Source organism: Mandrillus leucophaeus, unplaced genomic scaffold (assembly GCF_000951045.1).
Source record: "Mandrillus leucophaeus isolate KB7577 unplaced genomic scaffold, Mleu.le_1.0 Scaffold844, whole genome shotgun sequence".
Classification (NCBI taxonomy): domain Eukaryota; kingdom Metazoa; phylum Chordata; class Mammalia; order Primates; family Cercopithecidae; genus Mandrillus; species Mandrillus leucophaeus.
This window is the reverse complement of record NW_012109186.1, coordinates 689,981-717,626: the sequence shown is the minus strand read 5'-3', so window position 1 is coordinate 717,626 and position 27,646 is coordinate 689,981. Positions and strand designations below refer to the sequence as shown.

At 35.5% G+C, this 27,646-nt stretch overlaps 1 protein-coding gene across 4 annotated transcripts in view; it reads right to left on the bottom strand.

The window, feature by feature from the left end:
* Positions 1 to 27,646, bottom strand: part of ATRX (alpha thalassemia/mental retardation syndrome X-linked) — a 280,335-nt gene that overhangs the window by 48,090 nt on the left and 204,599 nt on the right. For all 4 annotated transcript variants that reach the window (XM_011968463.1, XM_011968465.1, XM_011968464.1 and 1 more), the window contains 3 exons: positions 20,758 to 20,866; positions 5,171 to 5,348; positions 3,947 to 4,141 (listed from right to left, as the gene is read on the bottom strand). In XM_011968463.1, coding sequence (XP_011823853.1) covers positions 3,947 to 4,141; positions 5,171 to 5,348; positions 20,758 to 20,866 — 482 coding nt within the window. The remainder of the gene's footprint in view (positions 1 to 3,946; positions 4,142 to 5,170; positions 5,349 to 20,757; positions 20,867 to 27,646) is intronic.

The window sequence follows — 27,646 nt, the reverse complement described above, 5'->3', positions numbered from 1 at the left end:
TTGGGAGGCTGAGGCAGGAGAATAGCTTGAGCCTGGGAGGCAGAGGTTGCGGTGAGCAGAGACTATGCCATTGCATTCCATCCTGGGCTACAGAACGAGACTGTGTCTCAATAATAATAATAATAATAATAACAAGAACAAGAATAATAACACTGAATACAAATGGACTAAATTCTCCAATCGAAAAACACAGACTGGCCAAATGGATGCAAAAACAACGGCCATTGGTCAGTTGCCTACCAAGAAATACACTTCTCCTATAAAAACACACATAGACTAAAATAAAGGGATGAAAAAAAGATATATTCCATGCCAATGGAAACCGAAAAAGAGCCTATAAAAAAGTCACTATACTTAGACAAAATAGATTTCAAGATCAAAAACTGTAAGAAGAGACAAAAAAGGTCACTATATACTAATAAAGGGGTAAGTTCAGCAAGAGGATATAATTATTTTATTTATTTATTTAAAGATGGAGTCTCCCCTGTCGCCCAGGCTGCAGTGCAGGGGCGGGATCTTGGCTTACTGAAACCTCTGCCTCCCAGATTCAAGCGATTCTCCTACCTCAGCCTCCAGAGTAGCTGCGATTATAGGGGCCCACCACCAACCCCGGTTAATTTTTGTATTTTTAGTAGAGACAGGGTTTCACCATGTTGGCCAGGCTAGTCTCAAACTTCTGACCCAAAGTGATCTGCCCACCTCAGCCTCCTGAAGTGCTGGGATTACAGGCGTGAGACACCATGCCCGGCCAGGATATAATAATTTTAAATATATATGCACCCAACACTGGAGCAGCCAGATATACAAAGGAAACATTATTAGAGTGTGAGAGAGAGATAGGCCCCCAGTACAGTAATAGCTGGAGACTTCAACACCACAGTTTCAGTGTTGCACAGATAATCCAGACAGAAAATCAACAAAGAAATATCAGACTTAATCTGCACTACAGACCAAATATACAAAATAGATAATTTAAAGAATATTTCATTTAATGGCTGCATTATACATACTCTTCTCTCCAGCACATGGATCATTCTCAAGGAGACACCGTATATTAAGCCAAAAACAGTATTTAAAATTCCAATAAACTGAAATCATATCAAGTATCTTCTCTGACCACAATGAATTAAAACTAGAAATCAGTAACAAGAGAAATTTTTGATATTCTGAACACGTGAAAAGTAAACAATATACTCTTGAATAACCAGTGGGTTAGTGAAGAAACTGAAAAAGAAATTAAAAATTTCTTGAAACAAATAATAATGGAAACACAACATACCAAAAACCTATGGGATACAGCGAAATCAGTACTCAGAGGGAAGTTTATAGCTGTAAGTACCAACATCAAAGAAAGTAGAAAAACTGAATAAACAACCTAACGATGCATCTTAAGGAAGTAAAAGCAAGAGAAGAAAAGTAGAAAAGATCAATGAAACAAACACTTGGTTTTTTGAAAAGATAAAGTCCACAAACCTTTAGCCAGACTTCTTAAGAAAAAAAAGAGAGAATACCCAAATAAATGAAATCAGAGATGGAAAAGGAGACATTAAAACTGATACCACAGAAATTTAAATGACCATTAGAGGCTACTATGACCAACTATATGCCAATAAATTGGAAAACCTAGAAGAAATGGACAAATTCCTAGACACATGCAATCTACTAAGATTGAACCAGGAAGAAATCCAAAACCCGAACAGACCAATAACAACTAATGAGATCAAAGTAATAATAAAAAGTCTCCAAAGCAAAGAAAACCCAGAGACCCCAATTTACCTAAATAATTTTCATTTTAGGTTCACGGGTACATGTGCGGGTAAATTTACCCCAATTTATGTGCACGTGTACCCCTGAACCTAAAATGAAAATGTAAAATAAAATAAACATATTATGGCATGTAAAGCCCCAACCCCACCCCCCAAAGAAAAATTAAAAAATGAAAAGCCAGGTACCTAATACCTTCACTGCTGAATTTTACCAAACATTCCAAGAAGTACTAATTCCAATCCTCCTCAAACTATTCTGAAAAATACAGAAGGAATACTTCCAAATTCTTTCTGAGACCAGTATTACAACGATACCGAAACCAGACAAAGACACATCAAAAAAGGAAAACTACAGGCCAATATTCCTGATGATCATTCACACAAAAATCCTCAACAAAATACTAGCAAAACAAATTGAACACCACATTAAAAAGGTCATTCAACATGACCAAGTGGGATCTATCCTAGGGATGCAACGATGGCTCAGTTTATGGATATCAGCCGAGTGCGATGGCTCATACCTGTAGTCCCAGCACTTTGGGAGGTCGAGGTGGGAGGATCCCTTGAGCCCAGGAGTTCAAGACGAGCCTGGGCAACATAAAGAGACCTCACCTCTACAAACAAACAAACAAACAAACCAGAAAAACACATACATACATACATACACACATATAAATATACACACACACACACACACACGGAAAATCAATGTGATACATCATATCAACAAAACGAAGGATAAAAACCATATAATCATTTCAATTCATGCTGGAAACGCATGTGATAATATTCAACATCCCTTCATAATAAAAAGCCCTAAAAACTTGGGTATCAGAGGAACATACTTCAACATATTAAAACTATATACGACAGACCCACAGCTACTGTCATACTGAATGGGAAAAAACTCAAAGTCTTTGCTCTAAGATCTTGAACACAACAAGGTTGCCCACTTTCAGTACTGTTATTTAACATCATACAGGAAGTCCTAGTAAGAGTAATCAAAGAAGACAAAGAAATAAAGCACATACAAATGGGAAAGGAAGAAGTCAAATTATCCTTGTTTGCAGATGACATGACCTTATATTTGGGGGAAAAACAAAAACAAAAAAAAAAAACTAAAGACTCCAGTGGGGAGAGGGAGGGCAGGGGAGTGGGGAGAGAAGAAGAGAGAAGAGAGAAAGAAAACTACTGGGTTCAAATTCTAGCTGTAACACTTACTGGTCATGTACCCTTGTGTAATCACAAACTCTAAGTCTCAGCTTCCTGAGATAACGTGTATGAGACAGGCCTTTATAAACCTTAAAGTTTTCCATAAATGTGAAGAATATTTAAACTTCACAAGACATAAGCTAAGCTGACTACATTATACCATCTTAACAGTTTTATCACACAATATTACTGATTATGAAAGCATTCTGTATTTTAAAGTCCAGATTTATTTAAACTAAAATAAAGCATCCTAAATGTCATTCAATTCTGGAAATCCCAGGTCCTCAGCTTTGTTTCTTGTATTTGAAAATAACTTTCTAATCTCCATTTGGAGGACAAACAAATATAATGATTAAGAGTAATGCTTTTGAGTTGGTCAGATATGATTTGAAGGCCAGCTTCATGATATGGTGTGTAAACTCGGGTAAGTTACCTAACATCTCTGAACCTCAATTTCCTCATCTTGAAAATGAAAACAGGACTATCTGCTTTTCAGTTACTGCTGGATTGAGGGAGATAATCTGAACAATGTCTTGTTTTTCTTAGTATGCTCTCACAGTATACCTCTCAAAGTCAGCAAATAATAAATGTTTATAAAATTAATTGGTTTCTTCCAACCCGAAATTCACCATAAGAATAAATTCAAAGTAATTCCCCCTTTTCTAATTGGAAAATTTGTCTGCTACTTCTCATAAAAGTTGAAGTGTAAAGTATATTAGAAAATATGCTAATTAGATATATGTGGCATAAAATATGTGTTTCAGAATATACTTTTTGTGGTGCTATATGGAGAATTGATCAAGCACCCTATCATTTATAATTTTCTAGACAAAATTCATTAAATATAATTTTATTCTCCTTGAAAAATTCTGAAATATAGCCTTAATCGGATGACTAACTTTCATATTAGTAGTAAAATTTCTTTAGTCCATGTTGGTTTGTTAAGCTAGTGATCTAAATATTTTTACCTTTGGCAGCATGGGAGTATCCCTCTTCTTCTTCTTTTCTGAATTAGGGTCATCTAATAAGTCTGGCTCAAAAGTATAAAGTTCAGTAAGCTCATTCATAGTAAAATGACGCTCCACCTGCTGCTGATCAACAACTCGAAAAGACAGTGACTGCTTAGTTACTTGCCGATCATAAATCTTATCTTCCATGGTTCCCTTTGTAAAAAGAAGGAAGAATATACAAAAAAATTAAATTTTGTAAGCATGAAACTTAATCAAGGATAAATACAGTTACTGGTTAATATGAAATGGTAAAACTTCATGGTAATATATTGCCATAAAGAAAAACTCATCAGCAATTTTGCTTAATTCACGAAAGATTTCATCTGTTTAGCATAGTTTACCATAACAAATAAAATTACATTACTGATAATTATTCTATATTATCTGACCAAAACGCATTCATGTGTTGCTTTATTTATTTCTGCACTCCGTAGAAGGAGGACAGCAGGCAGATACCAGAGTAAATAGAAATAAAGGGACAGACACAAAAAACATTTAGGTAAATATTGAAGTTAGAAGGCAAGAGAGCAGTTTGATTCCTTTTCAATGTAATATAATAAGCTATCAACAAACACCATAAACTGCCTTTATATCATCTTACTGTCTATGATTTCAAGACAGAAAAGAAATATAAAACACCATATCCATTACACATAAACTACATTAATTAAATGTATACATATTATACTAAATGTATATTAAATATAAAAATTACATTATAAATGAGAATGTATAGAAGTTATAAGCAGGAAAGAAAAAAATAAAAGAAAATTGAATAAATAAATAACAGGAAAGAGTTTACATAATGCTGTCAATCAACTTATATACTAAAGAAGATCAAACAAGCAAGGATCTACCAAAAAAAAAAAACAAAACCAGTCTCTGGTTGAGAAGCCCAGATTTGGAGGCACGTTGAGAGGGTTGCATCTGCTGTGGGTAGCATCCACTAAATCTGTTTACTCATGCAAAACAATCTCAACATGAGAAAGATGACATTACAGAAATGGATACACTACAAAACAGAAAATCAAGAAAAGCCAAAACTGACTTCTGCTGCTTTATGTACAGAAATGGTATTTCCAACTTTATTTCCCTCTCTGTAATATATATATGTTTCATACCTCTAAAATATTATCAGTTTCACACGAACTTTCAATATGAAAAAGAGAATTATAAACCTACCTGAGCTAAGAACCTATATACATAAACAGGCTTAGTTTGTCCAAAGCGATAAACTCTGAATATACTCTGGATGTCATAAGATGGATTCCAAGAAGCATCAAATATAATTACTCGATTAGCAGCTACCAGATTAATTCCTAGAGATCCTGCTTTAGTAGAAATGATAAATAATCGCCCTCTGAAAATGAAAATATAGAATGCTTCAGTAATTAGTACTTTACAAATATTTTAATTACAATATGACTTTTTGATACTTAGGCAGTTTTTTTTTAACTATCAAGAGTTCAGAGAATTCATTTCTTACTTACTGAAGAAAATAAGATATTGTATAAGGAGTCAGGATGATAATACATATGCCTAGGAAGAATCCTATTGTTGGAAAATAAAATAGTCTGATTTAGGAATAAAGATGAAATGAAAAATTAAATATTTACAATGTAGTCAAGGTTTTATTTACAGATTTCTGAATAAATTTAGAGAATTTATATTTAACTTCAAAGTCTATATTGTATTGGGTACAGCTAGGGGCACTAAGTACATCAAAATGAAGGACAATGCAAAAGTAGGTGAATATGTAGGAGTGACTGAACATTTATAATACAGCATAATGAATATAAGGAGAGACGTTAGATAGATGCAAGGTACTGGGGTAGATAAAACAGGAGCAAGAAGACAGACACAGGGCTCCAGGAAGGGTGTGTCTAAAGAAAAAAAAAGAAACCGATAGATTACCTGATTTGTTGAAACACAAGCATTTATAGTTTTTTTCTTTCTTTTTTTTTTTTTTTGAGACAGAGACTCGCTCTGTCAGCCAGGCTGGAGTGCAATGGCGCAATCTCAACTCACTGCAACCTCCGCCTCCTAGGTTCAAGCGATTCTCCTGCCTCAGTCTCCTGAGCAGCTGGGATTACAGGCGCAACACCATGCCTGGTTAATTTTTGTATTTTCAGTAGAGATAGGGCTTCGCCATGTTGGTCAGGCTGGTCTTGAACTCCTGACCTAAGGTAATCTGCCCACCTCAGCCTCCCAAAGTGCTGGGATTACAGGTGTGTGCTACCATGCCTGGCCAAGATTTATAATATTTCTATAGTAGAATTTAGAAATGAATTGGTGATAGGTATATAGAATACTAAGCAAATGGTAAAAACAAATCACTACTTCAGCAAAATATAATAAGTACACAAAAAAAGAAAAACAGTATTCAAGTGGCTTACAAATATTTACATAGCCACAATAAAGAAGACACTGCAAATTAATTTAGGCAAATATTATGAAAAATTATACTGGGTAAACGAATGAGGAAAAGTGTGCATGTACTTGTGGTAAATTACTACCTTACACTTTAGAAAGGATGTAGGTAAGTAAGAATTACCAAGAGTTGAAGTTGGTTACCTCCAGAAAGTAGAAATCACAGGTAGAAAGAGATTTGGTCATGGGACTGGTTTTTATTTGAAGCCTTGTAAAACTATCTGTTTTTTAAAAATATGTAAATATATTACTTTGATATTAATGAAAATTTAATTTGAAAAAGATTAGATAAACACTTTTTGAAAATAAAAACAACTCTAAGGAAAAAAATTCCTCAGTTCCACTCCCCAGAAACAACCTCCATTCAAATCATGATATATTTCCTATAGGTTTCTTTTTTTCTGAATATATACTTTTTAAATTTTGCAGTCAGGATAGTATCTGTATATACAATATGTATTTAAGAACAGTTCCCCAAATTTCTTGGTAAACATCATGCTTGGTAGCTGCATAGTATTGCATTGGATGACTGTACAATAATTTAATAATTTGCTTATTGCTGGTAACTTATAGAGTGACAAAAATCCCTGGAATATAATAAGCTCTCAATAATCAACACAAAATTTCTTTTCTTTCATGAAAGAAAATTAATTACTAAAATGCCATACTAATTACATTTATAGCATTCATTATACACTAGAATGCAAAGAAACTCTAAATTTAAATGATGGGGAAAAGTTTACAATTTAGTTTACCAATCATATTATATACTAAAGAAAAATCCTGGTATAAAATAGAGATACTAAATTCGTATTTTATGTCCATTTGGAACTACCACACATCTATGAATATAGACTACAGAAATTATCACAAAAGTTGACCAATTTTGAAGAAAATGTATTTATCACAGTGTTATTTTATAGCAGCATAAGGTTGAAAATTAAACAATATGTACAACATAGAGAACTAAATTACACTCTGGCTATGTTACCATTAAAAATCCAAATACTACATTATGTGGAAGAAAAGCAGAATATAGAGCCTTACTAAATACAATTGCAAATGCATTAAAAACAAAAACATATACACACAATGTTAACAGTGGTTCTCTGTGGTCAGTGGGATTATGATGACAAGTTTCATCTTTATACCTCTATAACACATATTCATTACAGAGAAGAAACTGTAGCTTCTTTAATTAGAGGACACACTTGAAGGTATATGGGTAAATGCTTGTCCAAAATTATTCCAGTTATTAATATCTATCCCACATAAGCAAAAGATGGCATAGAGCTATACAAAAGAATCAAGCATATAGAATGGTATAAACTATGTAGGTTAAAAAACACACAGACATACATACACACACAACACACATGAAACCTTAAATAACTTCAATATGCAAGTCCATATTGAGATAAACTACCCAATACATTTTTTAGATATTCTTAATACTAAGTATTAGTATTAAAGTATATACTCAAAACAAACATAATTAAAATATAAAGGATTATTTGCACAGTGCTCATATAAACCATCTTATACATGTCTTTTGATAAAAGCATTTCTGTCAGGTACATATCTAAGAGTGGAATTGCTGAGTCATAGGGTATTTACATGCACTGCTAAACTGAACAAATAGTTCTGTAAAGTAGTTATTCCAATTCATATTCCCACCAGCAGTATATGAGGCTTCCAGTTGTTCAGGTCCTTGACAACCCATGGTACTGTCTTTTTGTTTTTATTATAACCTTCGAAAACAGTTTAAGGTTCACAAAAATTATACCAGTTGAGTTCCCATATATCCTTCACTCTCGGCTTCCAATGGTAACCTACAACTTATATAACAACAATATATTGTCAAAACCAGGAAATTGATGTTGGTATGAACTCAAGTACAGAGCTCATTTGGGTTTCATCAGTTTTTGTTTGATGTATAGTTCTACAAAATTTTATCATGCATGTAGAATCATGTAACCATTACCAAAGCAGGATACAGAACTGTTCTATTATCACAAAAAAAGAAACACCTTTCTTGTGTTATCCCTTCGTATTCATGCCCTTCCCCTAACCCTAAACCCTGCCAACTACAGATCTGTTCTTTATCATTATACTTCTGTCAAATTGTAAGGTTATATGACAAGTATGTTTAGTTTTGTTTTTTTGAACTGTCAAATTGTTTTCCAGAATGGTGGTTATCATTTTATATTCCCACTAGTAATGTAGGATAGATCTAGTTTCTCTATATCCTCACTAGCATTTAACGTTCTCACTATTTTTTATTTTAGCCATGTTGATAGGTGTGAAGTGACAACTCATGTGGTTTTAAATTACACTTTTCTTTCGTTTCTAGAGACAGGATCTCACTCTGTCTCCCCCGTTGGAGTGCAGTGGCACAATCACAGCTCACTGCAACCTCGAATTCCTGGGCTCAAGTGATCCTCCTGCCTCAGCTCCTAAGTAGCTATGACTATAGACATGTGCCACCATGCCCAGCTAATTGTATTTAATTTTTTGTAGAGATAGATTCTCACCATGTTGCCCAGGCTGGTCTTGAATCCGTGGCCTCAAGTGATACTACCACCTCAGCCTCCCAAAGCCCTGGGATTGCAGGCCTGAGCCACCAGCCTCACCTAAATTACATTTCCCTAATGGCTAGTGATGCTATCTTTTCATATGCTTATTTGCATAGCCTTCCTCAGAGAACTGTCAGTTCAAGTCCTTTGCCCATTTACTAACTGGGTTGTTTTCTTTCTGAGAGTTCTTTATACATTCTGAATGATTCCTTTGTTAAATATGCAAATTGCAAATATTTTCTCCAAGTCTGTAAGTTGTCTTTTCCTTTCCCTAAGAGTCTTTCACAGCCAAAAGTTTTTAATTTTGATTAAGTCTAATTATTGATTTTTTATTTAATGGATTATATGCCTTTGGTATCATGACTAAGAACTCTGCCTAACCCTAGATGCAGAAGATTTTCTTCTGTTTTCTTATACAAGTATAATAGTTTTACATTTAGATTTATGATGCATTTTGACTTGATTTTTTAAAATATGGGTAAGGCTTCAGTAAAGGTGTTTTTGGCCTATGAAAGTCTAATTGTTTCAATACCAGTTTTTGAAAAGGCTATGCTCTCTCCATTTAATTGCTTTTGCATCTTTTGTCAAAACCATTTTTAACTTGAATTTCTTTGATGATTAATAAGGATCACCATGCTTTCATACATTTACTGGCCATTCGGATATCATCTTTTGTAAAGTCCTGTTCAAGTTTTTGCCCATTTTTCTATTGGGTTGTCTAGTTTATCCTACTGATTTTTAAGAGTTCTTTATATATCCTGGATGAGACCTTTTTAGATGTATATATTGGGAACAGCTTCTCCAACTTCGTGACTTGCCTTTACACTCTTAATGTGAAATGACATTTGTATTAGTCAGGGTTTTCCAGAGAAACAGAACCAACAGGAGTTTAGAGCTTCTGTGTACATGCGCGCGCGTGTGTGTGTGTGCATGCGTGCAGACATATTACGAGATTTGCCTCACTGTGATTATGGAAGCTGCAAAGTGCTACAATGTGCTGTTCACAAGCTGCAAAACCAGGGAACTAATTGTATAAATCCTGGTCCCAGTTCAAAGGACTGAAAATCAGGCAGCCCTAGGCTGTGGGTGGGGGCAGTTGGTATAAGTCCTAGTCTGTCTGAGTCTGAAGGCTGAAGAACCACGATTACCAGTCTCCAAGGGCTTGATAAGATGGATGTCCCAGCTCAAAGAGAGAGAGAGAGCAAATCTGCCCTTCTTCTGCATTTTTGGTCAATTCAGGCCCTCAGTGGATAGGATGATGCCCACTCACACTGATGAGGGCAATCTTCTTTACTCAGTCTACTAATTCAAATGCCCTTTCAGGAGCACCCTCACAGACATATCCAGAAGTGTTTTATCAGCTGCATGGGCATCTCTTAGCCCAGTCAAACTGACACATAAAATTAACTATCACACCTTTGGTGAACAGAAGTCCTTAATTTTAATGAAGCCCAAATTACCAATCTTATATATATACAAGGAACAGAAGGCAGCTCTGAAAAGTGAGAAGGATGAGGCAGATGGGTAGGGCCCTCAGGATACAAAGGATAATGTGGTACTGAGTTTCATGGGCTACCTTTTTATTTTTAAAATCTTATTTTTTTTGAGACAGGGTCTTGAATTGTCACCCACAATGGAGTGCAATTGCATGATCACAGCTCAATGCAGCCTTGACCTGCTGGGCTCAAGCACTCCTCTCACCTCAGCCTCCCAAGTAGCTGGGACTACAGAAATGCACTAATGCACCCAGCTAATTTTTAAATTTTTTGTGGAGACAGGGTCTCACTATGTTGCCCAGGCTGGTTTTCAATTCCTGGGCTCAAGTGATCCTCCTGCCTCGACTTCCCAAAATGCTGGGATTACACGTGTGAGCCACCGAGCCCAATGTTATAGACTTTCTTTCTGCCTCATGTATCCTAGATTGGTTGCTGAAGAACTCCAGAAGGTGCTGTCAAAAAAATCTCCAAGAAAAGCCAACCCTCCAGCCACAGGACCAGGAAAGGGGCAGCATAGCAAGACAGAAAACGTTAGGATAACCACTCAATTCCAACCAAACAGTACAGCAAAAACTGTAGCTGAACCTCATCCTTCTACTGTAACCAAGTTATAACAAGGCACTGCCAGGGTGGGGTCAGAGAAGTCTGATTTAACAAGGTCCTCCCTATGATCTAACAGTGTCAATGAAGGCCATGTAGGGAAACAATACATCCACCCACACCCAGGAGTTACAAGAAAACCCCTTCCCTTCCTACTGGAATTATACCACCATCCAGTAACTAATGAGTCACCCCCTGTGAGTGGAGGCCATCTGGAAAGAGGTAAACAGGTAATCTTGAGCCTCTGTCCCCCAACCCAGCCAAGGTAATACCAGTAGAGGCCTAGTGAGGAGACTGAACTCCCACTATCAACTGGCAAAAATGTGGTAGGGTACCTCAAGCCCTGCCAAAACATTTGTCAGAAGATGCCTACTATAACAAAAGATTTAAACAAAATCCAGCATCTCATGATATAGTAACCAATATGCCCAGTTTAAATAGAAGAACTTTTTCATAATAAGAACCAGAAAAATCTCAAGTTCAATGAGAAAAGACAATCAACAGACACCAACACTGAGATGACATAAATGTTAGAATTGTCTGACAAGGATTTTTAAAGTAGTCATTATAAAAATGCCTCATAAGCAATTATTAACATACCTGAGACAAATGAAACAAATATTCTCAGCAAAGAAACAGAAGACATAAAAAAAGAACCAAATGAAAATTTTAGGCTGGCCACGGCAGCTCAGGCCTGTAATCCCAGCACAGTGGGAGGCAAAGGCAGGCAGATTACTTGAGATCAGGAGTTCCAAACCAGTCTGGCCAACGTGGTGAAACCCTGTCTGTACTAAAAACACAAAAGTTAGCTGGGTGTGGTGGTGCATGCCTGTAATCCCAGCTACTTGGGTGGCTGAGGCATGAGAATTGCTTGAATCTGGAAGGTGGAGTCTGCAGTGAGCTGAGATCTTGCCAATGCACTCCAGCTTGGGCAAGAGTGAGACCCTGTCTCCAAAAAAAAAAAAAAAAATTTGGAACTGAAAAATAAAACAGAAATTAAAAACTCAGAGTGAGTTGAGTAGAATGCAGAGAAGAGAGTAGAATGCAGAGAAGAGAAGATTTGGTGACTTTGAAGACTAAACAACAGAAATGGCCTAATCTGAACAACAGAGAAAAATGGAATGGAAAAGAAACTCATGTATCCATGGGACTATAACAAAAGATTTAACATTTTTGTCATTAGAGTCCTAAAGGAAGAGGAGAAAGGAGGAGGGGCTGAAATTCAAAGAAATAATGACTGAAAATTACCAATATGCATTAAGAAACATAAATCTGCAGGGTTAAGTAGTTGAATGAACCATAAACAGGATAAACCCAAACAAATCCATGACAAGATATATCAGTCATCTTTCGAAAACGCAGAAAAATAATCTTGAAAGAAGAGAAAAACAACACCTTATCTAAGGGGAAAAAACAATTCAAACAGCAAGTTTCTCGTAAGAAACCAGGGACGCAAGAAGGTAGTGACACATATTTTTCAAGTACTGAAAGGAAAGAATTGCCAACCCAGAAATCTACATCCAGCTGAAATACCATTCAAGAATGAAGGGGAGGCCGGGCGCGGTGGCTCAAGCCTGTAATCCCAGCACTTTGGGAGGCCGAGACGGGTGGATCACGAGGTCAGGAGATTGAAACCATCCTGGCTAACATGGTGAAACCCCGTCTCTACTAAAAAAAATACAAAAAAACTAGCCGGACGTGGTGGCGAGCGCCTGTAGTCCCAGCTACTCGGGAGGCTGAGGCAGGAGAATGGCGTGAACCCGGGAGGCGGAGCTTGCAGTGAGCTGAGATCCGGCCACTGCACTCCAGCCTGGGCAACAGAGTGAGACTCCGTCTCAAAAAAAAAAAAAAAAAAAAAAAAGAATGAAGGGGAAATCATTTGTTGCCAGCAGACTTGCTGTTAAAGAATGGCTAGGCCAGGCGTGGTGGCTCAGGCCTGTAATCTCAGCACTTTGGGAGGCCAAAGCAGGCGGATCACTTGAGCTCAGGAGTTCAAGACCAGCCTGGGAAACATGGTACAACCCTATCTCTACAAAAAATACAGAAATTAGCCAGGTGTGGTGGTGTGCACCTGTAGTCCCAGCTACTTGGGATGCTGAGGTGGGAGGATGGCTAGAGCCTGGGAGGTCAAGCTGCAGTGAGCCAAGATTGTACCACTGTATGCCAGCCTGAGTGACAGAGCAAGACCCTGCTTAAAAAAAAAAAAAAAAAAAAGGAATGGCTAAAATAAGTTCTGTAAATATAAAGGAAATGATAAAAGAAGGATTACTGAAAAGTTAGGGAGAAGTAACAATGAAAACAGCAAATAATAAATATGAGTCAATACAACATTTTCCTCCGGTTGTGTTTTCTAAATTATATTCTATGGTTGAAGAAAGAATAATTACACTGACTGATATGGTTAAACACTTGAGACAGTCATATTATAAAAAGGGAATCAAAAGGATATAAAAAGTTAAGGTTTCTGCACGTCAATTAAACTGCCAAAATGACACCAGTAGACTGTAATAAGTGTGTGTATATGTATGATGTAACACCTACAGCAACCACTATCAAAGCTATACAAAGAGAAACACTAAAAAAACTACAGATTAATCAAAATAGAATTTCAAAAATATAAAACTAACCCACAGGAAAGGAGGAAAAAGAAATCATAAACAAAAGAAAATAGAATGAAAGAGAACAAATTGAGCAAAAAAATAAAATGGTAGACTGAAGCCCTACACTAAATATAAACGGTCCACATACATCATTTAAAAGAAAGATTGAGTGGATAAAAAATAAAACAAAAAACATGACCCAACCACATGCTGTTTACAAGAAACTCACTTCAAATAAAACAACATAGGTGAGTTGAAGTAAAAGGATGAAAAACTATATACCATGTAAACACCAATCAAAATAAAACAAGAGTGGTTATATCAGTATCAGATAAAATAGATTTCAGAGCAAAGAAGATTATGAGGGATAGAGAGGGGCACAGCAATACTAAACGTGCATAATAAATAACAGAGCTGAAAATATCAGAAGTAAAACCTGACAGAACTGAAGGACAAACAGAAAAATCCACAATTATAGTTGGAGATTTCAACCTTCCTCTCAAAAACTGATAACCATATAGACAAAAAAAATCAGCAAAAGTAAAGAAGAATACAAGAACCTTATCGAAGAACAAAATCTAATCAATATTTATAGAACACTCACCCAACAACAGCAGAGTACATATGCTCTTCAAGGGCCAGTCTACTCAGGGCATAAAACAAAGCACAACAAACTTAAAAGAATTGAAATTATACAGATTATATTTCCTGAACATAATTGAATTAAACTAGAAATCCACAAAAGAAAAATAATGGGAACCTCCAAATGCATGGAAATTAAACAACATGCTTCTATCTATGAGTCAAAGATGAATTCTAAAATAAAAATATACTGAACTAAATGAAAATATAACATATCGAAGTTTGTATAACTAAAGCAGTGCTGAAAGGGAAATTTGTAACACTAAATGCTTACATTAGAAAAGAAAAAAAGCCTCAAATCAAATTAGTAATCTAAGCTTCTACCTCCCGAAAGTAGAACAGTAAGAGCAAAACAAACCAAAAGCAAGATGAAATTAAAATAGGAAAAAAAAAAAAAGAAAATCAAGGGAATAAAACACTAGTTATTTGTAACAATTAATGAAATTGACAAACCTCTAGGCAAGACTAATAAAAAGAAAACACACAAATTACCAGTATCAGAAGTGAAACAGAAGCTATCACTATAGACCCTAAAGACATGAAAAGGATATTAAGAAAATGCTATGAACAATTCTACACATACATTTGAAATTACAATGAAATGAACCAACTCTTACAAAAGCACAAACTACCACAAGTCATTCAATATAAAATAGATCACTTGAATAATCCTAAAACTACTGAGGAAATTTAATTACTGATTTCTAAACTCCTCAAAAAAGAAATCTTCAAGACCAGAACTAGTTTCACTGGCAAATTTTACCAAACATTTAAGATTAACACAAATCCCCATAGAAGAGAAAACAATTACTGACTTATTTTATGAGGTCAATATTAACCTGATACCAAAACCAGACAACGAAAACAACTGAATATATAACAGTAACTCTCATAAATATCTCTCAACAAAATATTAGCAAACAGAACCAAGTACTATATAAAAACAATTATCCTTATGATTAAGTGGAGTTTTATTCCAGGCATGAAAGGTTGGTTCAGTATTCAAAAACCAATCTACATAGCATACCATATTAACAGATTAAGAAGACAAAACAGATGATACTGAGGCAGAAAAAGCATTTGACAAATGTAAACACCCATTCATCATAAAAACTCTGAGAAAATTAAGAATAGAGGGGAACCGCCTCAACTTGATGAAGAGTAATTACAAAAAAAGTACAGCATGGCTGTGCATTCCTACTCAAAGAGGCTGAGGCAGGAGGATCCCTTGAGCCTAGGAGTTTGAGGCTGCAGTGAGGTACGATCACACCACAGAACTCCACTCATGGTGATAGACAGAGACCTTGTCTCAAAACAAAAACAACTCCCCGACCCAAAAAAACAACCTTACAGCTAACAACATAGTTAATGAAGACAGAATGCTTTTCTCCTAAGATCAGGAAGAAGGTAAGGATATCCACTCTCACCATTGCTACTAACTATATTACTCTTAAGTTTTAACCAGTATGAGGTATAGGGAGGGACACAGCAATATTAAACGTACATAGTAAACAGAGCTGAAAATATCAGAAGCAAAATCTGACATAACTTAAAGGAGAAACAGACAAATTCACAATTACAGTTAGAGACTTTTCTTGCAGTAAGACAGAAAAGGAAACAAACAGCGTATAGATCATAAAAGAAATAAAACTATTCCTACTTGCAGATAGTATAATGGTCTTAGAAAATCCCAAGAAATCTATAAAACAAACTCCTAGAACAAATCAAGTCAGCAAGTTTACAGACAAAAGATTAACACAAAAACCAACTGCATTTCTATATTTGAGCAATGAACACATGGAAACAAAAGTTAAAAATATAGTATCATTTACAATAGCTAAAAAAAAGAGAAATACCTGGGTGTAAATCTAACAAAAGACCTACAGGACCTGTATACTGAAAACTACAAAACACTGATGGAAGGAATCAAAGATCAACATTAATGGAGACATACACTGAGTTCACTGATCAGAAAACTCAATAAAGTTATCAATTCTCTGCTGCTAAAAGTATTACAATTGAAAAACGATATCAATTCTCTCCAAATTAGTAACAGGCTTAATAAAATTCCTATTAAAATTATTGCAAAATTTTTGTAGATTTAGACAAGATTATTCTAAAATTCATATAAAAAATTAGCTAAAACAATCTGTGAAAGGTAGAACAAAGTGGGAAGAATCATTCAATGTGCTTACTACACAGCTATAGTAATCAATACTATGTAGTAATGATGCAGAGAAAGACATATGGAATAAAGGAATAGAATAGCAAACTGAAAAACAGCCCAACACAAGGATAGCCAACTGATTTTTCACAAAGGTACAAAACCAATTCAGTCAAGGAAGGATGGTTTTTTCTTTGTTCTTTTTATTTATTTATTTTTTTTGAGACAGGGTCTTCCTCTGTCGCCCAGGCTGGAGTGAAGTGGCATAATCATGGCTCACTGCAGCCCCGACCTCCTGATCTCAAGTGATCCTCCCACATCAGCCTCCAGAGTAGCTGGGACTACTGGTGTGCATCACCATGCCTGGGTAACTTTTTTATTTTTGGAGACAGGGTCTCACTATGTTGCTTAGGCTGGTCTTGAATTCCTGGGTTCAGCCTCCCAAAGCACTAGGATTACAAGTATGAGCCACTGTGCACTACTACAGATAGCTTTTTTCAACAAATGATGCTGCAGCAATTGAACATCCACAGTCAAAAATAAGAATCTTTAAACTTCACACCTTATAAAAAATTAACTCAATAAACCATGGACTTAAACATAAAAGGTAAAATTATAAAACTTGTAAAACACAACACAGGAGAAAATCTTCAAGACCTAGGGCTTTGAGGAAGAGTTCTTAGACTTGACACCAGAAGCATGATCAAAACAAAGAAACAAACATTGATAAACTAGATTTCATCAAAATTAAAATCTTTGTTCTCTGAAAGACCCTGTGAAGGGGATGAAAAAACAAGCCATAAACTGGCAGGAAATATTTGCAAACCATGTATCTGACAAAGGACGCATATCTAGATTATATAAAGAACTCTCAAAACCTACAATAAAAAAAACAAGCAATCCAATAAGAAAACGGACAAAAAGACATAAAGGGATTTTCACCCAAGAGGATATACAATATTTGATGGCAAATAAACACATAAGATGCTCAATATAACTGGTTGTTAGGAAACTGCAAATTAAGACCACAATAAGATACTACTACATACCTACCAGAACACCTAAAATAAAAAATAGTGATAATACCAAATGCTGGTGAGGATGTAGAGAAACTTATTTCTCACACATTGCTGGTAAGACTATACAATGGTACGGTCATTCTAAATGAGAGTTTGGCAGTTTCCTAAAAAAGTAAGACATCCTTACCATATGACCTAGCCACAGCACACCTGGGCACTTATCCTAGAGAAATGAAAACTTAGGTGCACATAAAAATCTGGAACACAGTGTTCACAGCAGCTTTATTTATAATAGCCAAACCTGGACAAAATGAAAATGTCCTGCAATAAGTGAATGATTAAACATCTGTGGTACATCCATTCCATGGAATACTACTCTGTAATAAAAAGGAACAAACTATTGATACATGTGATAACTTGGATGGAATTCAAGGGCATTAAGCTGAGTGAAAAAAGCCAATCTCAAGAGGTCACATATAGAGAATGATGCCATTTTTATGACAGTCTTAATATGACAAAATAATAGAGATGGAGCATAAATTAGTCATTGTCAGGGGTTAAGGTTAGTGACAAGGTTGGCAGTAAAAATGGCTGTGACTATAAAAGAGTAGTGAGAGAGAGAGCTTTGTGGTGATGGCATATTTCTGTATCTTGATTGTGTACGTGTGGAAAAAAGATATATGCAAACATTGAAACACTGTCAACTACTTAGTTTTGATATTGAAATATAAGTACATAAGATTTAACCATTGGGGAAAATTAGGCAAAGGGTTCACAGGACCTCTCTGTACTTGCAAGTTCAGGTGAATCTATAATCATTTCTAAATTAAAAGTGAGACAAACAAACCAAAAATAGTATCAAGCTAACCAGGCACTCTGAGACGGCTGAAAACTACTTCCAGGTCACACAAAACAACGTTAGAAATGGTCACTATCTTAAAGTTTATTTTAATGTGTCTTTCAGATTGTTTTGGCATAAATAAGGATTATATTGATATCCTATTTATTGAAAATTACTGAGTCATGAAAAATTAGAATATACAGAGATATAATCTAAAACATTTGTGGATTTTTTCTTTGCTCTTTTCATTTTGTTTTTTGTTTCATTTTCTGTTTGTTTGTGGATTTTTAGAGACAGCATAACATTTGTGGGTTTCATGTGTATGGGTTCAGCTACTCAAGAGCAACTCCCCAAATCCATAATATACATGTACAGGTTGAGCATCCCAAATCCGTAAGTCTGAAATCCTAAATTCTCCAAAGAAAATGCTCATTGGGGCATTTTGGATTTCGGATTTTCAGATTTGGGATGCTCAACAGGTAAGAATATAATACAAATATTCAAAAATCAGATAAAAAAATCCCATATCTGAAATGCTTCTGGTCCCTAGCATCCCCAAGCATTTTGGATAAGAAATACTCAACCAGTATATGCCTGAAGCATGAATTTGAATGAGATGCTTTTTGGCATATGTTTAGGGGTAATTCACTAGTGAGTTAGCCAAGCTGACAGCTCAACATCTAAATTTCAATGTTTTTCTCTACTAGTCATCAAGTACAAATGTCATGTGACAGATTATATGCCACTGTCATATTTTAAAATTTGGGAAACCGAGCAAGCCAAAGGTTTAGATTATGTTTGAAAAATTTGGGTTACTCAATAAAATTACTTCTTCACACTCATGCACAAATAATAATTTGTTTAAACATGGAAAACAGAATATAAAAATGTATTTATTCTTTAAGCAGTTATATAATCAATCATATACATTTATAATTTAACTGTATTCAAATCATCCCTTTGTAAGCTCTCTTAGGCTACAGGTTTTCAATAATTAATAATCTTTCTAAAATGTAACTGAAATTTCTCTAGCCTTAAGCCTAGGTTTAGTTCATGATGCTGCTAAAATTAAAACATGTTTTAAACAAACAGTATAATATTCTCCATAGTTTAAAATATTTATTAAGGCATACTTCAGCCATCTTTCTATTAAACTAACCCCATCTCTTTTATCTTTTTCTTAAATGCCATGCTTTCTTACATTTGTGTATGTGTATATGTATGCGTATGTGCATATGTTTAGATGTATCTATAGTCATGTGCCACATAATGTTTTGGTCAATAACAGACAGCATATGCAAAGGCAATCTCATAAGATTATAATACATATTTTTACTGTATCTTTTCTATGTTTAGATATGTTACATACACAAATACCATTGTGTTCCAATTGCCTACAGTATTCAGTACAGTAACATGCCGTACAGTTTTGCAACCTAGGAGCAATAAGCTATATCATAGAAAGCCTACTGGTGTACAGTATACTCTGTGATATTTGCATAGTGACAAAATTGCCTAATGATGCATTTCTCAGAATGTATACTGGTTGTTAAGCAACATGTGACTATAGATAAAACTTTTCCTTTCCAAATGTAGTTTGATTTTGTCAATTAGTAACAGCTTAAAACAATATCAACAATACACACACAAAATGCCTTGTATCTACAGTTAACGACATTAAAATGGTCAATAAGCACATGAAAAGATGCTCAACATCATTTATCATTAGGGAACAGCAAATTAAAATCACAAGAGATACCATTACACATACATTAGAATGAGTAAAATAATTTTTTTAAAAAAAGACAATACCACATACAGACAAGAATGTAAGGAAACTGGAACTCTCATACAACTGCTGGTGGGAATGCAAAATTTTACAGTCACTTTGGAAAACTGCTTGATAGTTTCTTACAAAGATAAATGTAAACTTAGTATATGACCCAGCAGTCACAATCCTAGGATTTCGTTTCATTTAAGTAAATACTTATGTTCACACAAAAACTTGAACATGAAAGCTTAGAGCAGCTTTGATTTTAATTCCAAAACCTGGAAACAACTCAAATGTCCCTCAAGCGGAAGTAGCTAAACAAACTGTGATATATCCCTATAATGGAAGACTATACAACAATTTTTAAAAAGTATTGGTATATGCAACAACGTAGGTGATCCTCAAATCAATTTCACTAAGTGAAAGAAATAAGACTCAAAAGGCTACAAGTTATATGATTCCATAAGTGAATTCAGTGGGTAGGGAGTGATGACACTGTTTTGCATCCTGACTGTATCTTGCATTTGCTAAAAACATTCAAATACACAATAAAAATATTGAAATTTACTGTATGTAAATTTTAAAATTAATTATTTTAATGTTTCTATATATACAGAAGATTTTTCCTACCTCACATTAGTTTCATCGTTAAATTCTTCAGCCCACTTCTTCCTTGACTGTGCAGTAGTGGAACCATCTAAACGGTAATAGTCAATGTTTCGAAGCCACTTCCCCTCACCTGAAAATTTAACAAAAGAACACAAAAGGAATTTGATATATCACTCTGCTTACTAGTAAGAACAGATTTTCCACCTTGCTCATCATTTAAAAGTAGGTTATATACATTCTATTTGTATAGCAAAATACATTATATACTTTTCTTAATCAAGGAATAATTATATTACAAATAAATTCACCACAGATTTCATTCAAATAGATAGTGATGAGCACAGGTATTTTTAAAACCTATTTCATCTACACGAGAATTTCTTAAAAGGGTTTCCTTGATTAGAATCCATAAAACTGTCAAAAGAATATGATTAAACTTATATTTTGTTCATGAGGCATGCTTTTAGTTGTATCTGTAAATGGTCATGTTTTTCTCCTTATCAACAACTTGATAATGATCAAATAAAAATCAGAGATAAAGAATACCTTTATTCATTCACTGAACAAATACTTACTGAATGCCTACTATGTGCCAAAAATTATTCTATGGGGTATACACAAATTTCAGTGTATGTTTCCATTTCAAAAGTGGTGTGTGTGTATGTGTGTGTGTAAAGGAGTACGACTTTATGAGTTAACGATATGACATGACAATTTTAGACAGTGAGGGAAAGTTTTTTTTTGTTGTTTAATCTATACCAGGAAGAAGTGAGGTGAAATTTTACCCAAGACGTGCACTGATACTAAAATACCAAGAGATTAAGGGCATATGACATTTTTATATTTTATCATACATAATTTCTATTCTAATTATTTAACTGTAAACACAATGCTACTATTTCCCATCCAAGCAAAATTCTGTCATGCCCCAGAGCCTTAAAATAAAAGTTAACAAAACTGAGATTTATTTATGTCTTTCCAGCAAGCTCTTTAAATTTAGTACATTAGTCAAAAAAAAGATGCTTTTCCACGTTTCTTACCTATATCTTCACTGATATAGAAAATCCAGAATTTCCTTGTTAAAAATTCATTAATGCTTATGAAAGTCATTTTATTTATGTTTTTTTTTCCAGTTAGAAAAAAAGGCATACACATCCAAGGAAAAAAGAATTTGAGATGGATAGTTGGATAAAAAGGTAAGAGGCTGGAGTCACATTTGCATTAATTGTTCACTTGAACAGGATAATTATTAAAACAAACAATCATAAATGAATGGAAAATGATGACTATTTTAAAAAGCATTTCAACATACTCACCTTTTATTATAATGCAAATGAATATCTCTAATACCACCTCGATGAATCCAACACTTAAAAACTGATAGAGTCACTATAGGTTAGTAGTTAAGAACACAGACTTTGGAGTGACACTCCCTGAGTTTAATCTCAGTTTCACCATTTACTAACATTTTCACTTATGGCAAGTAATTAAACTCCTTGTGCCTCAGTTTCTTTATCTGTAAAATGAAGATAATCAGAGTACCTATTGCATAGGGTTGTTATGAGGATTAAATGAGATAATATTTTAAAAACTACTTAGAATGGTGCCTGTCACACGGTAATTAAAAGCTTACTGAGTACTTAATATTATCACTCAAGATCTCATGACAAATTACACCTGCCTCTATTATGGCACATAATATATGTGTTTGATCCTCTTCCACACCATGATTTCCTGTAGTACCCCTTAAATCTTGCTCAGTAATCAATACACAGTGGTAGTGGTAATGGTAGTGATAGTGGTAACAGTAGTAACTCGAAAGCAGACCAATCTGATAAAGTAAACATTTGCTAAAGATAATTTACAAAATCAGAAATAAACTAGCAAGCATATAAAAAAAAGTACAACCCTATTAGTGGTCAAAAAATTATGGACGAAAACAATGACAACTGTTTTTACCCATGAAAGATGAAGAAAATGCAGTTACAATACACATTAAAATAAGCATTTTCCATTTATTGATGGTAGTATATTGGCATATTTTTGTAACATAGGTTTTTCAATAATGAAAAACTGCCAGAACATAGAATCTAATAAAATTTATAGTGATAATAGAAAAAAAATATATTTAAGCTTATATTTAACTACAGTCAAATGTAAAAATACACAAATATATGTTAAAGATATGCCAATAAGTGACTCTAGAAACAAAGCAAGCGGGGCAATGAGAAAGATAAAAAGTGCAAGTATATACCTAGGAAAATGCCTAATTGGGGCATCACTCTCTGTATAAAAAAACTAGGGAAGATCCAGATAAGGGTAATTTATTTCCTTACCAGTTCAACAAGTATTTACTACGGACCTACTACATGTCTAGCTTGGTGCTAGACAAAGAGTATACAAAAATGGGTAGTAATGAACCTGTCTTCAATGATACAGGTCTGTATGAGACAGACATAATTCCCATACAACATGGAGCACTCTGGGAAGTCCCGTGGAGTTATCTGTTCTCTCACACTCCCTATTTCCCCTTACCTACAGACCCTGGCAAACACCATTCTATTTTATGTCTCTACAAATTTCACTACTCTAGGAACCTCATAATAGGAATCATGTAATATTTGTCCTTTTCAGACTGGCTTAGATCACTTAGCATATTGTCTTCAAGATTCATACATGTTCCACCATGTGTCAAAGTTTCCTTCCTTATTAAGGCTAAATTATCTTCCACTGTATGTATATGCCGCATTTTGTTTATCCACTTATCTGTCGATGGACACTTGACTTTCTTCCATGATTTGGTCATTATGAATAATGTTGCTATAATGTGGGTGTACAAATACAAATACTTCTCTAACACCCTGAACTCTATTCTTTTGGGTATATACCCAGAAGTGGTACTTCTGGATCTCATGGTAATAATATTTTTAATTTTTTGAGGAATACCACACTGTTTTCCACAGCAGCTATACCATTTTACATTCTAACCAACAGTACACAAGGGTTCCAATGTCTCCATATTCTCACCAACTCTCATTGTTTTTTCATAGTAGCCCATCCTAATTAGTATGTGGTGGTATCTCATTACAGTTTTCATTTGCATTTCCCTAAGGATTAGTGATGCTAGGCATCTTTTCATGTGCTTCTTGGCCATTTGTGTATTATTTTTAAAGAAATGTCTATCAACTCTTTTGCCCATATTTAAATCAGGTTATTTTTATTGTTGTGTTGTAGGAATCCTTCATGTATTTTTGACATTAACCCCTTACCAGATATATGATTTGCAAATATTTTTCCCATACAGTAGGTTGCCTTTTTACTCTGTCGAAATGGTAAATTTTATGTTATATATATATTTACCATACTACTAAAAAGAAAAAACTACCTATAAAAAGAGCCCAGGCCAAGATGGCTTCAACGCTGAATTCTAACAAACATTTAAAGAATAATTAAGCTCGATGCTTTACAAACAATTCCAAAAAAACAGAAACACGAACACACACCAACTCATTCAATCAGGGCAGTACTGGGGAAGGAGGTAGAATAAGATGGCTGAACAGAAGCTTCTACTGATCAACCTCCCAGCAGATATGGCAAATGTTATGACTATCTAAACAAAAAAGCACCGTCATAAGAAATAAAAATCAGGTGAGCAATTATAGTACCTGATCTTAACTTCATATCACTGAAAGAGGCACAGAAGGGGGATAAACAATCTTGAATTGCCAATGCAACTGCTACCTCAACCCCCAGAAGTGGCCACGTAGCATGGGGAGAGAATCAGTGCACTTGGGTGCAGTGATCAGAGGGCTTTGAATTGGAACTCAGCCTACTCCCATGAAGGGAGCACATAAACCTGCCCAAACCAGAAGGGAATCATCCATCATAGTGATCAGAACTTGAGTTTCGGTAAGTCACGCCATAGTGGGCGAAAGTGCACTGGGGTCCTAAATAAAACTGAAAGGCTATCTAGGCCACAAGGAATGCAACTTCTGGGCAAGTCCTAGTGCTGTAAAGGACTTGGAGCCAGTAAAATGGGGGCACTCGACCTAATGAGATACCACTGGGGCGGCTAAGAGAGTACTTATGCCACCACTCCTCACTCCTCCAACTGCAGGCAGTGCAGCTTAGAACTTCAAAAGAGACCTCCGCTTTCTACTTGAGGAGAGAAGAGGGAAGAGAAAAAGCACTTTGTTTTGCAACTTGGATACCAGCTCAGTCACAGTAGGACAGGGCCCTACGCAGAATTGTGAGGCCCCCATTTCAGGCCCTAGCTCCCTGGGCCAGAAGGCAACCCATTGCCTTGAATCAAGGGACCTAGTCATGGCAGGATTCATCACCTGCTGACCAAAGAGCCTGAATAATCAGCAGCAATAACCAGGTAGTACACATTGTGGGCCATGGATTAGACTGAAATGTGTTAGGTTATGGTGAGACCCAGCATATTAAAAGTTGTGGTGGCTACAAAGAGAGACTCTTCCTGCTTGAGAAAAGGAGAGGGAAGAGTAAAGGGGACTTTATCTAGTAGTGTAGGTACCATGTCGGCCACAATGGGCAAAAGCAACAAATGGGCTCTTGGGGTCCCCAATTCCAGGCCTTAGCTCTTGAATGATATTTGTGGACTGAGCCTGGGGCAGAGTGGAGCCCACTACCCTGAAGGATGAGTCTCTGGCCTGACAGCATTCACCAAAAGCTGACTAAACAGCCCTTAGGCCTTAAGTGAACACTGGTGGTACACTGGCAGTACTCTGTGGGCCTGTCCTGGTAGTAGCCATGAAGAGAGGCTCCTCTGCCTGAGGAAAAGAAAGAAAAGAGTAGGAAGGACTTTGTTTTGTTACCTCCATGCCAGTTTAGCCGTAGTAGAATAAAGCACCAAGTATATTTCTAACATTTCTGGCTCTCAGACAGCATCTCTATACCTGCCCAGGGACTGAGAGAATTTGTCAACGTGAAGGGAAAGACCCAATATTGGCAGGCTTCACCGCTTGCTGAATGTACAGCCCTTGGGCCTTGAGCAAACATAGGCAGTAACCAAGTAGTGGTTACAGTGGGCCTTGGGCAAGACCCACTGCTCTGCTGGCTTAAGATCTGACCAAGTGCTATACCAGCAGTGGTAGCCACAGGGGTGCTTGTGTCACCCACCCCCCCATCCCCAGCTCCAGGCAACTCAGCACAGAGAGACTCCATTTGTTTGGGAGAAAGTAAAGGAAGAGAATAAGAGTCTCCATCTGGTAATCCAGACAATTCTTTTGGATCTTACCCAAGACCATCAAAATGGTACCTCTACAAGGCTGCAAGAACTACAGCGTCACTGGCCTTAGGGTGACCCCTAATGTGGATACAGCTGCAGTGACCAAAAAGTTAGATCACAACACCCAAGTCCCTCCAAATACCTGGAAAGTCTTCCCAAGAATGACAGGTACAAACAAGCCCAGACTGCAAAGACTACAATAAATACCTAACTCTTCAATGCCCAGACACCAATGAAAATCCATAAGCATCAAGACCATTTAGAGAAATATGACCTCATCAAATGAACTAAACAGGGAATGGGGGAAAATCCAGGAAAGATAGAGATATGTGACCTTCCAGACAGAGAACACAAAATAGCTGATTTGAGGAAACAATGAAATTCAAGATAACACAGGAGGAATTCAGACTCCAATCAGATAAATTTAATGAAGAGGCTGAAATAATTAAAATGAATAAAGCAGACATTCTGGAGTCAAAAAAAAATGCAATTGACATACTAAAGAATACGTAAGAGTCTCTTAATAGCAAAACCGATAAAGCAAAAGAAAGAATTAGTGAGCTTGAAGATAAGCTACTTGAAAATACACAGTCACAGGAGACAAAAGAGAGAAGAATAAAAAAGAATAAAGCATGCCTACAAGGCCTAGAAAATCGCTATAAAAAAAGCAAATCTAAGAGATATCAGCCTTAAACAGGAGGTAGAGAGAAAGACTGGCATAGAAAGTTTATTCAAAGGGATCATAACAGAGAACATCCTAAATCTAGAGAAAGATACTAATAATCAAGTAGAAGAAAGTTATAGAATATCAAGCAGATCTAACCCAAAAAAGATTACTTCAAGGCACTTAATAAACTCCCAAACATCAAGGATAAAGAAAGGATCCTAAAAGCAGCAAGAAAAAAGAAACAAGTAACATACAATGGATCTCCAATAGGTCTGGCAGCAGACTTTTCAATGGAAATCCTTCAGGCCAGGAGAAGAGAGGCATGAAATACTTAAAGTGCTCAAGGAAAAAACTTTTACCCTAGAATAATATAAATGGATAAAATATCCTTCAAACATGAAAGAAAAATAAAAACTTCCCAGACAAACAAAAGCTGAGGGATCTCATCAACACCAAACCTGTCCTACAATAAAGGCTAAAGGAAGTAATTAATCAGAAACAAAAGGACATGAATGAGCAATAAGAAATCCTCTAAAGGTACAAAACTCACTAAAAACAGTAAGTACACAGAAAAATACAGAATATTATAATAGTGTAACTGTGGTGTATAAATTACTCTTATTATAAGTAGAAAGACTAAATCTTGAAGCAACAAAAATAATAACTTCAACAACATATCACGACATAGTACAGTAAGATATAAACAGAAACAACAGAAAGCTAAAAAGTGGGGGAACAAAGATAAAGTGTAGAATTTTTATTATTTTCTTTTTGCCTGTTTGTTTCTCTGTTTATAAAAATAGTGTAAAGTTATTATCAGCTTAAAATAATGAGAATTTAAGAATTTCCAAGCCTCATGGGAGCCACAAACCAAAAAACATATAATGGATAAACAAACAAACAAAAAGGAAGAAACTACACCATACCACTAGAGAAAATCACCTTCATTAAAAGGAAGACAAGAAGGAAGGAAAGAAGACAAGCCCCCAAAA